We start from the raw sequence: 13,937 nt of genomic DNA, 5'->3' as shown, positions 1-13,937 counted from the left end.
TATTGCAATATCCTTATGCGGATGTACATCTATAATTTTGCTCCGTTGGAACAATATTTAAGTGTAGAAAATTGTATATGTTTTTTCACGTTTCATATTGTTATTATTACTGATGGTAATCAGTGGCTAAGAGAAATGAGGTTGAATTTTAGCCATTTTTTACTGAATATTGATTTTTGTTTTTTTTTAAAAAATTTTAGGAGATAATTTTGCTTTTGTCTCATAACAAGTCAAGAGACATTTTCTTTTTGTCTCGTAATGGGTTAGGAGATATTTTTCAAATTTTTGTCCAACGCAACAGAAATAGAATAGGAGTAAAAGAGAAAGAGAGAATCATACCCAGATGTATCCTGGTTCAACTGCTAAGTACAATGCAGCCTACATCCAGTCTCTATCACAATAGTGACGGAATTTCACTATAAGCATCAGATTACAAACACCAATTCTTCTCTAGGATCTACCCAATCCTATCTGAGACAAATCTAGATTCTATTCCCAAATCTGAACTTGACTTGAACTCCTACCAAGTTTTCAACCGTAAAGTGCTAACCCAACTTGCAAGGAATTCCCACAGGATCATGAAACACAACATATAGATGTACAAAGAAACTCTGAGACATTTATGACTTTTTCTCTAGTATTGATCACTGCCTTTTTTCTCTCACTGGCTTTTTTTACAAATCTCACTATTTTTGCCTTTTATCATGAGACCTAGACTGACAACACTAAGAAAAAGAAAACAGAATGAAACTCATTGAAGGAGAAGAACTCAGGAAGCTTGGGTAGTTATGAGAACTCTGTGCTTTCTCTCCTTTATCTCAACTCTTGGCCGTTCACCCTTAATATAGAAGGGGAAGCTTCCAAGGTTAAAACCGGTTCAACCAAGCAACTTCTTCTCTAACTCAGAGTAGCAGCGGTTTGGACAGAGAGAAGAGAGATAGAAAACCGAAACAGAACCAACATGCATGTACCTCTCTCAACCCTTTTCATCAAACTTCTTCAATTTGAGCCTTTCGTCTTGACTTTGGCCCCAAGAATAAATTCCAACCCTTGATGAATCTTTGACCCAGGAGTGCTTCTTTCGTTCCATTTTTGCTTCTTCCTATCCGTAGCTTCAGAGGCTAGCTTCCTTCTCTGATAAACAAAAATTGAAATGAACTTTTGCAACTGAGATCTTTCTCTCTGATAGAGGCGGATTGCTTCTATTTTCGACAAGAAAAATCTTGAAGCTCTTCAAATCTTGTCTTCAATGGCAAAGATCTTGCCATGCCTTGCTTTGGATCTTCCTTCTTCATAGGCTTTCTTCCTCCTATCTTTTTCTTCCATTATGCTTTACTGTAACTTTACTTCTCTTCATAACTTCTATTTTCTTTTTTTCTGATTGAAGTGACCGAATACAAAGAGAGAAGAAAGAGAAGAGATAAGGAAGAAAGCTTTTGGTGGAAGCATTAAGTGGAATTAAATCAAATTGAATTCCCACTTCTATTCCCCAAGACATGTGAAGCTTTCAAAGCACATTAAACTCAATTGAATTTTAGCTTTCAGTTACCAAGCATAAAGTCACGTGTCAGACTTTTGGTTACTAAGGAATAAAGTTAATTGAGTTGAAAATAACTAAGGCATGGAGCAACGAAGCATGCTTTTGAAATCCTTGGGCCACTTTGAGTTTCTTTGCCTTTTAGCCACATGAAGTGAACAATTAATATTAGGTCTTGAGAGACTTGGGCTCCTTTGGTTTCCTTTCTCTTTTAATATTTAGCCACTTAAAGAGAACAACAAGTTAATACTCAAAATGACTTCTGAAATTTGACTCCAAACGTAATTTAGTTCTTAAATTTTTAATTGACACAAATTGTACTTTGAAATTTTGACTCGTACTTCAATTTGGCTCTTTCAATGTTTTCCGCCACAAAAAAACTGGCTTGGCCATTTTAAATGACACGTGGCACTGTAATGGGTAGATGACATGGTTAAAATTTTCAAGGCATCAATTTAACCACTCACAATTTGAACATAAAACCTAGCGCATCCCCAATTCTCCCAAATCGTAGGAAGAGTTTTGCAGGAAGCTTTGGAGCAACAATTTGCCACTTGGTGAAAATCTCAAAACCACCATCATCAAGATTCTTTGAAACCTTAAAGATGGTAACTGTTGATAGAACTTGGACAAGCTTGATCTTCCATGCTGTGATGACACCAAAGCTTGAACCTCATCCGCCTCTTATGGCCCAAAACAGATCTTTCCCCATTGTTCTTCTGTTCAGTATCGTCTCATTAACATTGATTATCTGTGCATCGATCACATTATCAGCTGCTAGGCCATATTTCCTGAAGATGGTTGCCAAATCCATCTCCACTCAAGTGTCCTCCAATGCCAATTGTAGCGCAACTCCCAGCAGAGAAGCCATGAACCTTGTTTCTATTCGCAATTGCGTAGTAGAGTTCTCTCAGAGTAGTACCTGATTAAACCCACGCTGTTTTGTCTTCCATGTTAATGGTACTTCATAATATGATATTCGCCTTTTTCATTTTAATAAATATTTAAAATATTTAATTCCTAAAATACTCATAATGAAAAAGAGATGTCAAAATGCACATGTCCGTCATCAAAAAAGAAAATGCACATACCCACTTTGTGAAAGATCCCCGCAAAATGGAATTGAACTTCAAATTATATGTAGCAGGATGTCAGAAACGAGTTGCAGAAATTTGCATTTTTTTTCTTCCATTTTACAAGAGATTGAATTTTAGTTTTTTTATGTGATTTTTAAATAATTTTTTAAGGATTCTTTTAAAACTTTAGAATAAATGTATAAATAGTATGTTAAATACAAAAATTATTTGTCACTAACAAAAATTAAAATTTATCTATTTTGTGTCTTAAGAAGACATGTTAAGTTTATAAATTAATAAATTTTTTATTGAAAATATGAAAAAATTTAAATTTTTCATGTATTTATTTTATATTTATTAAATAAAAATATTGAAAACTTTTTAATAATAATAAATTTATCATGTGTACTTAGGACACACATTAACTACTACGATTTGGGGGAATTGGGACTGCGCTAGTTTTTATGTTCAAATTGTGAGGGGTTAAATTGATGCCTTAAAAAATTTGGCCATGTCATTTAACCATTATAGTGCCACGTGTCATTTAAAATTGCCAAGTCAGCTTTTCGGTAACGGAAAACATCGGAAGGGCCAAATTAAGACACGGGTCAAAATTTCAAGGTATAATTTAAGTCAATTAAAAATTTAAGGGCTAAATTGCGTCAAAGGTCAAAATTTAGGAGTCATTTTGAGTATTAACTCAAAGAACAACTATTATTGGACTAAATATGTTTAGTAACCAAACTGGACTTTCATCACTTATACCAAGATAACAATTTTATTTTTCTTCCTGCACACTAACAAAAATATCAAATAACCCATTGAAAACATATAATAATTTAATAATTTTTTAATTAATATTTTAATAATATTTGATCATCATTTTAATTAGATACAAATTTTCCAAACTCAACAGATATTGTTGTTAATAAATAATAATGTAACAAAAAATGACATGCAATAATATAATACAATACCAGACACTACGTACCTTTTTACATTAAATTCTTGTTTGGCCAGTGTTCCTGGCTTGACTTGACTAGATACGTATGCACCGCCCCTCGTATTGTGGCCTCACAAAGGAAAACTTAAGTAAGCATTGGCTGAAAAGGAATGTTAGTAAAGTGCTAAGATATTCTTAATTCTGTCTTTTGTCTTCATAAAGCAGGCTAATGAATTACAATAGACTAGATCTTATACCGTTACCACCAATGCCAAATAAATGGGAACTCCAGGCTCCAATGCAACACATGACTATGTCAATTCAGCACGCGTTTTTGCCAATCTTATTATTATATGAATCCACTTTTATTTTGTGAACCTAATTTTGGATTTCGAAACCAAACGAAAGTACATGTATTTGGGTGTATAAGATGAGTGAGTTTCCGTGATTGTGCGCATGTGGTGTTTTGGTCAAAAGCTTTTAAAAAAAAATGTGGGAAAGATTTGGTGGGTCATTATTGTTGATGTTTGATTAACATAGATTACTCTGTTCTACTTTTCATAGAGTCTTCCATACCCATTTTTCAAGTCAAATTGCGTATCAAAGTTGCTGTTTTAGACAAAGTGATACATTTATATATTGTGAACATAGCACTAAGACTCAAAAGTTAAAACTAGTTGTTTATGTTGGTCATACGGGGATGGCTCCACTTCATTTCTTGTTCTTTTCCTTCTTGTTTTCTCTCATTCTACTGATTGTTACTGCTGGGAACCATGAAAACTGTCCAAGCTCCTTTACTTGTGGAAAACTTGGGACTTTCCAGTACCCATTCACCATGGCAGAGCATCCTGAGTGTGGGTTGTTACCAATTCAAGGCTGCCTCCTCAGTGCTACTTCACCAAAATTGATCCAACTTGGCAACAATAGCAAAAGCGTGAACCTTACTGCTGTAGTTGAGACCAATAAGATCATTACAATCTATGATGATGGCTTCCACACAAGTTTGGATCACAACAAATGTGACACTTTGCACAATAATTACACCCTTCCTCCACCTTCTCCATTTTTGTCTATGTATATCAAGTACAATGTAACTCTCTTCAAATGCAATCACAACCTTAGTACCAAGCCCCCTTCCAATTATGTTAATCTAGGATGCCGCGTCTCCTACGGCTATGAAATCTATTATGATAGATCCAATACCAATCCTGATCAAGAGGCGGCCGGAGTTTTTTCCGGCTGCTCGGTTGTCCAGTTTGCTTCAAAAGACTCCACCAATACCAAAGACGTTTTGTCCTTCGTTTCTGCTGAGATGGTTCTTGAAATAGTATTATCTCATGACTGTGATGACTGCTTCAATCACAGAGGAGGCCTTTGTAGACTTGACAACAATAACCACTTTTACTGCCACTTAGGTAACATTAACACCATTATTTATAGCATCTTTTTAGCTTTACTGCGTTAGTTTAATTAATTTGTAAAGTTCACTTCATCTGCAGATCCCAAGAGCAATAAAGCCTTGAAGATCGGACTCGGAATAGGTAACATTACATCACTCTTGAATCTTTAAAGATTTGTCAAGATTAAGATCAAGATATTGGATTTCTCCACCACAGGTTTAGGTGTTGGTGTCACCCTGCTATGCATTTTGATCCTTGTATACTTGTTTAGACGAAAACATGGTCCTTCAGATCTTCAATACCAATCAAGAAGCACACACAGTGATTTGAATGATCTCTCTAGAAATGCAGACCCAGAAAGCGGAAGGGACTACTTTGGAGTCCCTCTCTTCTCTCACGAGGAGCTCAGTGAAGCTACAAATAATTTCCATCACTCCACCCAAGTTGGACATGGAGGCTTTGGAACTGTTTACTATGGTAATTCCTATACATAACATGCTTGATTTAATGTTTATAGAGATTATTAAATAAACTAATGATCTCTTACAAAAACAGGAAAACTGCGAGATGGACGGGAAGTTGCTGTGAAGCGCCTCTATGATCACAACTACAGGAAAATGGAACAGTTTATGAACGAAATTGAGATCCTTACTGGCATGCGCCACAGAAACCTTGTGTCCCTCTATGGTTGCACCTCACGCCACAGTCGAGAATTATTGCTTGTGTATGAGTATGTTTCAAATGGAACTGTTGCTGCTCATCTCCATGGTGATTTAGCAAGGAGTGAAACACTGCCATGGAACATAAGGATGAAGATTGCCATTGAGACTGCAAGTTCATTGTCATATCTCCATGCCTCTGACATCATTCATCGTGATGTTAAAACCAATAACATTCTCCTTGACCACCATTTTTGTGTTAAGGTTGCGGATTTCGGCCTTTCAAGACTCTTCCCCAGTGATGTAACCCATGTCTCCACAGCACCACAAGGGACTCCAGGCTACGTTGACCCTGAATATTACCGCTGCTACCAGCTTACTAGCAAGAGTGATGTTTATAGTTTCGGAGTGGTGCTCATTGAGCTTATATCTTCTAAGCCTGCTGTTGATATGGACAGGCACAAGGATGAGATTAACTTGTCTGATTTAGCCATAAACAAGATTCAAAACAGTGCATTTAGCGAGCTGGTAGATCCTTCTCTTGGTTTTGATTTGGATAGTGAGGTAAAGAGGATGATAGTTTCCGTGGCAGAATTGGCTTTTCAGTGTTTGCAACGGGATAGGGCATTGAGGCCTTCCATGGATGAGGTTTTAAGGGCGCTGATCATTATTGAAAGTGGGAAGATTAAGGATGAAGCTGAAGAGGTAGAGGCACATGTACATACACCCCCATCCCCGATTTTTGAACAGCATGATGCTGCTGAAAGAATCAAGTAGGTCTAATGTCAGCGGTTAATATGAGTTACAGAGCCATAGCTTGTGGATATATATCATGCTGATTGCTTCACTGCATTATTAATTTATTACATATTCTTGGTCCCGTACATAACACTCACTTTGATTCTTCATATATTTCGAGCATACATTTTATTTAATTTGTTGTTTTTGTTGATAAGATGATCGGATTATGTTGCATCATATCATTTCAAGTCTTTATTATTTGGCGCTTACCTTACACAATATTTAACTAATCAAAACCAGAATGACTTAAGATGACTTCTTACCAATTATTAAAGCTGAATAGGGGTAAGAAGACACTAAACAAAATAACAAATAGTGTTTGATTTTTTTTTTTTTTGTTTCTCACGACATCCTTCAACCGAGCAAGTCACGGACTAATCAGCTGCAGTATTGAGTTTCATTTAAGAGTTTATCGCTGGCCAATAAATTACTACATATATAAGACGGGATTCAAATCTCCAACACTTATTTAAGCGGACTAGTGAGCTAATCCAACTTGGTTAACAAATAGTGTTTGATTAGGATACTGTTATTTTCACACCCAAATTAATATTAAATTTGAGGGGAAAACAAGTGGAATAAGTAGAAATAAATGACATAATTAAACTAATACTATTAGCAACTAAAAATTTTAGAAAAAGGCCATATTAGACCCCTTAGTTCTCTCTCTCTCTCTCTCAGTTTCAAATGGGTTGGCTTGATTTGTTTAGGTCCGTACGTTTATATATCAAGTATATTTGTTTGGTCATTAATTGAATAATAAGAAGAGTAAAGTGACAAATAAATCTCTACAAATTTATATTTTGAATAGATTAATTTTTGAAAAAAAAAAAACTAAGAAAGTCTTTCACTATAGTGAACATAGACAAATAAATTTAAATTAAAATATTTTATCTTAATTATAGGGATTAATTTAAAGATAATTATCTACATAAAATTTTGTTAATTTTTTATAAGAACTAATCTGTTTGAAGTATAAATCTTTAAGAATTTATTTGTCACTCTACTCTACTAAAAAATAAGACATCAATTTAGATATTATTATTCTTATTAGGTTTAATTACTTTGTTAGTCTCTATAGTTTCACCAAATTTTTAATTAGGTCCATATAATTTTTTTTCTTTCAATTGGATTCCTACACTGCTTTAATTTTGTAATTAAGTCATTCCTAGTATTAAAAATATTAGAGTTAACTGAATATTTCTTCGCAAATTGAAGGTATTTATAATTAAAAACTTAAATTTTTAACCGCATGTATTTTGGTAAACATATTATATTAATTTTAATATTTTTAACATGAAGAGAACATAATTACAAAATTAAAAGCAGTATAAAAACCAATTGATAAAAAAAATATAGGAACCTAATTAAAAATTTAGTGAAATTATAGAAACTAAAAAAATAATTAAACCATCTTATTATTGTTGTTGTTATATATTTTTAGCAATATTATTGTTCGGTAGGTCGGTTACCGGACGGTTCGGGTTGAAATCCTCGGAGATGGTAGGGGCTCGCCAGGTCGTGGACTACCGGCCAAGGGTGTGCGAGGTCCCGAGTACTTCGTGTAACAAAAGAGGGGAGGGGTGCCACCTGCAAAGACACTCCGACGCTCTTGTCAGTAATGTGCATGCGAAAAGGGGTGATGTGATGTGTTACGTACCTTGGGGGAAGAGTAAATTTTCCCCTTATATACTGTCAGAGGTGGGCCCAATGAGGGCGGGCCCACGTTCTTAGGGACGTTATCTCACAGCCATGCGTGAACTGTCCGGGACGCGTGTCCGGGTTGGTCGCGGGACGCGTGTCCGGGTTGGTCGCGGGACGCGTGTCCGGGTCGGATGGCGCTCGGGTCGGGCCAAACCGTAGGGGGTTTGGGCCAGGCCGTAACAGTTCCCCCACGCGCCAATGATAGTCATGGGAGCTATCAGCGGCGTGTTGCTTCTCGCTTCGTTCATACTCGTTAGGTCGGCCGCTCGTGGAAGGGACATGCCCCCTGCGCGCGTGTCTCTTGGTTGCTGAAGCAACCGCTTACCGCTTCGTTCTTTGCGCTGAGCATTAAATGCTCATAATGGGTTGCAAAAACCCTGCGTGTAAGTACTATTTTGCCCCCAAGTCTTTCGCGCTTCCTGGGTGGTAGTTTTAAATAGTTTACCTTCCATTTTTTCCTCCTTTTGCGCTCTTGTTTCTTCCATTTCCTTGCTATCTCCTTCCTCTTCCCTTGGGAATTCTAGAGTGTTGTTGCGGTTTTCTTCGAACATCTTCCTCTCATTCTTCCAGCTTCAACGAATTCAGGTAATCCTCTGGCCCCTCTCTTTTCTGCTCTGTTTATTGTGTGTTTGTTGTATCTGCTTAGTGTCCTTGCTGTTTTGTTTGGAATTTGTTGTTATGTGGCCTTTCGATGCTAGGTAGATATGTTAGGGGAGGGGTACCATTCCAGGGTAGGTTTTTAGGTGACTTGTGGGATAGATGTAGCTTTGGCCATGCTTGATCTTAACTGTTGAGTAGGGTAAACATGGTTTCTGGGTTTTATCCAGGCTCCCGACCTCATAGACTAATGGAGTGGTACCCCACTGTAGGTATGCCTCGCGTCGTCGCCCGGACTTCTATCTCTGGTGCAAACTACAACCCCTACGCCTGGGTGACCTCAGACGTAAAGGACTCGCCTAACCAGATGAATTTGGAAGAGCTGACGGAATTCCGGCAAGCCGGGTACTTATGTGGGGGGACAGACGAGGAGACCAACTACGAGACCTTCGTTCCTGCCCCCAACAAGCGGTTGTATGAGATCAACCTCCGTTCTCCCCGGGTCGCTGACTGGATCTGGTTTTACAATGCCATGTTCACCCAGGTCGGCGTTCACCTACCCTTCTCTGACTTTCAGATGTCGCTCCTCAATCGGATATCCGTGTCGCCGTCGCAGCTCCATCCGAACAGCTGGGCTTCTATCCGCTGTTTCGAGATGGTTTGTGAATATCTCGAGCTGCCGGCGTCAGTGGATGTCTTCCTCTTTTTCTTCAACCTCACCAACCCCTCCAAACAAGGGAAGGCGAGAAAAGGGTTCCTTTCTTTCCGGTCTGCCCAAGGTCGGAGGATATTTGGTCTGTTTGAGGACTCTTACCATGGGTTCAAAGACAAATTCTTCAAAGTTTGCCCTGCTAAAGGTCGCCATCCCTTTTGGTTATCGTTAGAGGGGGAGCGTCTCATCCCAACTTATTGGAGTTTTGGGGCGGGGTCTAAGTCTTTTATTAAGGTGACGTACAAAGGGATGTCCCCTGTAGATAAGAAAATAGCTGATGTGTTGTTTGCTCTTTTTGGGAAGAACCCCGTGAACCCCCATCTCCTCATGGGTGAACGGGAGGCTGCCAGGAGCTATATCCGTGAGTCGTTTTGTTTTGTGCTTGTACTGTTTATCATTGCTTGTTTTACTTGATCTAACGACTGATGTGTTTGTTTGTTTGCTGCAGTGGAGATGTCTGCCTCAGTAACGGGGCTTGAAAATTTGATGAAGACCTTCTTCGAGGACAGTGATGAAGAGAAGGCCGAAGAGGGAGATGCCGGGAAGTCGGGGGACCCTTCCGGGGAGAAGGAGGATCAGGCTGTGCCCTCTCCCCAGGATACCGGTATGTCGGAGAAGAACTCGGCAGGGGCGCAGGCTTACCCCATTCCCGATGAGGTGGTCGTTGGTGGGCATTCGTCCTCTACCCATCAGGAAGATGATGATGTGGAACTTATCCACACCCCTAAGAAGCGGAGGGCGTCTGCCAGCCCGGAAGGGACTCTCACCATTATGGAAAGAAATTTTGATGCTACAAAGTTTATTGACTCCCAGCTGATCCCTGGGACGGAGGAGCATTTTCATGGAACCGACCTGGCTGGACAGGCGAGATGGATGTACCGGACTTTGCTCCGGGGGGCCGTGATAGCTCGAAAGGCTGAGTTCGAGTTGTCGGGAATACAGGCTCTCCGGAGGAAACTTGAATCCTCAGGCAAGGCGAACAATGACTTCAAGGTGCAAGTCGAGCTGCTCCAGAGTTAGTTGTCCGAGATGGGGGAGAAGCTCAAGGCTTCTGAGGAGAAGGCATCATCTGCCGCGGAGAAATTGAAGGCTTCCGACGAGACGGTGGCCCGCTTAGCCGAGCGGGAGATGACCCTGGAGAGCCAGCTGAATGCCGCTCAAGGTCGGGTGGCGGTCTTGGAGAAGGAGCGTGACCAAGCCGTTTAGTTGGCTAAAGCCGCTAAAGCCGAGGTCGAGGAGCTCAGGAAGAAGCTTAAAGCGACCAAGGAGCAAGGGAAGAACGCGATCTCCATGACTGAGGATGCTCTGAAGGCCTAGGTGAAGATCGTGGCTCCCGACTTCGACACATCGGCTATTGGGGTCTTCAAAATGATCCAGGACGGCAAGATTGTTGACATGCCTAGAAAGTGATCTCTTGTAACTTTGGTTTGGTGTGGATTTGTTGAACATTTCATTGTGAGTTTATTACTTTTATGCTTAACTGGTCGCTTGGTCGACTTACCATTATTATCGTTTATCTTGCTTGGCGTTTAATTTTCGTTACCGTATTTTCGGGGCGGGCTTATTGCTTGTGCCCGTTTTGCCGTTTGCGTTGGTAATCCGATTAGAACCTTTGTGGTTTTATTTATGAAGCCGCTCGATATGGCTGTGGTTCCGTTGGCTTTCCGGGGTGATCAGTCCCGGGTTGCCGTTTACGAGTACGATCTCGTGAGGTACGCGTTGGAAGATAATAGATGGAAGAATTTGGACAAGTAAGAATTAGTCGTTAGCTAGACAAGTTTATGAACACAATAGGCATTTGATAAAAGTGAATAATTGAGAATTAACATTTGATCAAGGCAAGACTCTACCCAGCTTAATAGGCTGCTTGGTCGGTGAGCCCAAGCTACGAATAAAATCTCCTCAGGTTACCTGCGTTCCATGTTCTCGGGATCTCCCTGCCGTCGAGTCTTTCCAGCTTGTAGGCGCCTTTGCCGAGCACTTCTTTGATTCTGTAGGGACCTTCCCAATTTGTCGCCAGTTTTCCTTCTCCTGGGGTCGGTAAACCGACGTCGTTGCATCGTAGGACGAGGTCTCTTTCCCCAAAATCCCTCCTGAGGACTTTAGTGTTGTAGCGCAGAGCTATTCTTTGTTTTAATGTTGTTTCTGACAAGTGGGCCATCTCTCTGGTCTCTTCCACCAGGTCCTTTTCCACCGCTTCGTCTACTCCTGCGAGAAGTAACTGTGGACTCGGTTAGCCAATTTCCACGGGTATCACTGCGTCGACCCCAAACGTTAGGCGGAAGGGGGTTTCCCCGGTGGAGCTTTGCTCGGTTGTCTGGTAGGACCAGAGGACCGAAGCGAGCTCGTCGGCCCATACGCCTTTCTTGTTGTCTAAGCGTTTCTTGAGGCCTAGTAGGATGACTTTGTTTGCGAACTCCACTTGTCCGTTTGTCTGGGGATGTTCTACTGAGGAAAACTTTTGTTTTATGCCCAGGCCGGTGAGGAATTCCGTGAACTTCTTATCAGTGAACTGCGTCCCATTGTCCGAAATGACGACCTCCGGGATACCGAAACGGGTTATCACTTGTCTCCACATGAACTTCCTGCAATTGGATGAGGATATGCTGGCTAGTGGTTCCGCCTCTATCCATTTGGTGTAGTAGTCGATGGCGACTATGAGATATTTAACTTGTCCTGGCCCAACTGGGAAAGGTCCTAAGAGGTCGACTCCCCATTGAGCGAAAGGTCGTGTAGACATCAGTAAACTCAGCTCGGAAGCCGGCGCTTTGTGGAAGTTGGCGTTTTCTTGACACTTTACGCATTTCCTGACAAATTCTTTGGAGTCTCTCATCATTGATGGCCAGTAATATCCAGCTCGGATGAGCTTCCTTGCTAGGGCTTTGCCCCCGATGTGGTGGCCGCAGCATCCCTCGTGGACTTCCCTAAGTACATAGTCCGTCTGGTCGGGATGTAAGCACTTCAATAGGGGTTGGCTGAGCCCCTTTCTGAACAGTTGCCCTTGTATGATTGCGTATCTGGCTGCCTCCCTTCTCAACGTTTTGGTTGCTTTCTCATCGTCAGGTAACTTGCCGTGCAGGAAGTTTGTGATGGGGTCCAACCAGGAGGGGCTTGACTCCGTCAAATGGAGGGCAACCGTTGGTTCCTTCACCATGCCCTGGATGAGAGACCGGTTGCCCGTTCCTGGCTTCGTGCTCGCTAGTTTAGACAGGAGGTCTGCCCGTGTGTTCCTTTCTCTTGGGACGTGTTGGACCGTGACCTCTTGGAACTGCCTTGTCAATTCTCTAACCTTTTCCAAATATTTTTGTAGGAGGGGGTCCTTGGCTTGATAGCTTCCGTTTACTTGCGAGGTGACGACTTGTGAGTCGCTGCATACTTCCAGCCTTGTTGCCCCGACTTCCCGAGCTAGTGTTAGTCCACCTAAGAGGGCTTCATATTCTGCTTGATTGTTCGACACGGGGAATTCGAACTTGGTCGATTGCTCGTAAATGACTCCCGTCGGGCTCTCTAAGATGACCCCGGCTCCCCCGGATGTTTGGTTGGAGGCACCGTCTACGTGGAGCCTCCACCGTGTGCCCGTTTCCTCGGGGGGATCACCCGTTACCTCTACCAAGAAATCTGCCATCGCCTGCGCCTTGATCGCATGTTGGGGCTCATATTGCAAGTCATATTGGGAGAGCTCAATGGCCCAAGTCATCATCCTCCCAGCCAAATCAGGTTTTTGGAGTACTTGACGAATTGCCTGGTCTGTCCTCACGACTACACGGTGTCCCTGGAAGTATTGCCTCAACCTTCGGGAGGAGGTCAGGAGTGTGAGCGCCAGTTTTTCCAATTTGCTATACCTCAGCTCTGCTCCTTGTAGAGCCCTGCTCACGAAGTAAATCGGTTGCTGAGATTTCCCTTCTTCTCGTACGAGCACTGCTGCAAGCGCTTCCTCTGTTACTGCTAAGTAGAGATAGAGTGGTTCTCCGGCCTTAGGCTTCCCGAGCACCGGGGGTGTCGCCAGGATTGCCTTGAAGTGGTTGAATGCTTCCTCACACGCTGGGGTCCATTCAAATGCTATCCCCTTTTTCATCAGGTTAAAGAAGGGTAAGGCTTTTGCTGCCGATGCGCCGAGGAAGCGGGATAATGCCGTCAGCCTTCCCGCCAAACGTTGGACGTCTTTGATACAACCCGGGCTCTTCATCTGAAGAATCGCTTGACACTTCTCTGGGTTGGCCTCTACTCCCCTTTGGGTGATCATGAATCCCAAGAACTTCTCGGCCTCCATGGCAAAGGCGCATTTGAGCGGGTTGAGCCTCATGCCGTGTTGTCGGAGGGCCGCGAACACGCCCCCCAGGTCGCCTAGGAGATCGTCGGGCCATGTGGTTTTCGCAAGGATGTTGTCCACGTAGACTTCTACTGTCTTGCCTATGAGCTCACTGAATATCTTGTTCATCAGTCTCTGGTATGTGGCGCCGGCGTTTTTCAAACCAAATGGCATCACCTTGTAGCAATAGATCCCTCCT

The 13,937-nt window shown here is 41.8% G+C and overlaps 1 protein-coding gene across 1 annotated transcript; it reads left to right on the top strand.

Annotated features, from left to right (window-relative positions):
- Nucleotides 1-3,928: 3,928 nt before the first annotated feature.
- LOC112779432 (LEAF RUST 10 DISEASE-RESISTANCE LOCUS RECEPTOR-LIKE PROTEIN KINASE-like 1.1) lies at nucleotides 3,929-6,570 on the top strand. Its single transcript, XM_025823697.3, has 4 exons — nucleotides 3,929-4,971; nucleotides 5,056-5,097; nucleotides 5,173-5,433; nucleotides 5,512-6,570. Exons 1-4 carry the CDS (start codon nucleotides 4,257-4,259, stop codon nucleotides 6,390-6,392), a joined length of 1,899 nt encoding a protein of 632 aa, XP_025679482.1. The 5' UTR covers nucleotides 3,929-4,256; the 3' UTR covers nucleotides 6,393-6,570.
- Nucleotides 6,571-13,937: the final 7,367 nt, after the last annotated feature.

Source organism: Arachis hypogaea, chromosome 19, assembly GCF_003086295.3.
Source record: "Arachis hypogaea cultivar Tifrunner chromosome 19, arahy.Tifrunner.gnm2.J5K5, whole genome shotgun sequence".
In the NCBI taxonomy this organism is placed as follows: domain Eukaryota; kingdom Viridiplantae; phylum Streptophyta; class Magnoliopsida; order Fabales; family Fabaceae; genus Arachis; species Arachis hypogaea.
This window is presented reverse-complemented; position numbering and strand designations above follow the sequence as displayed.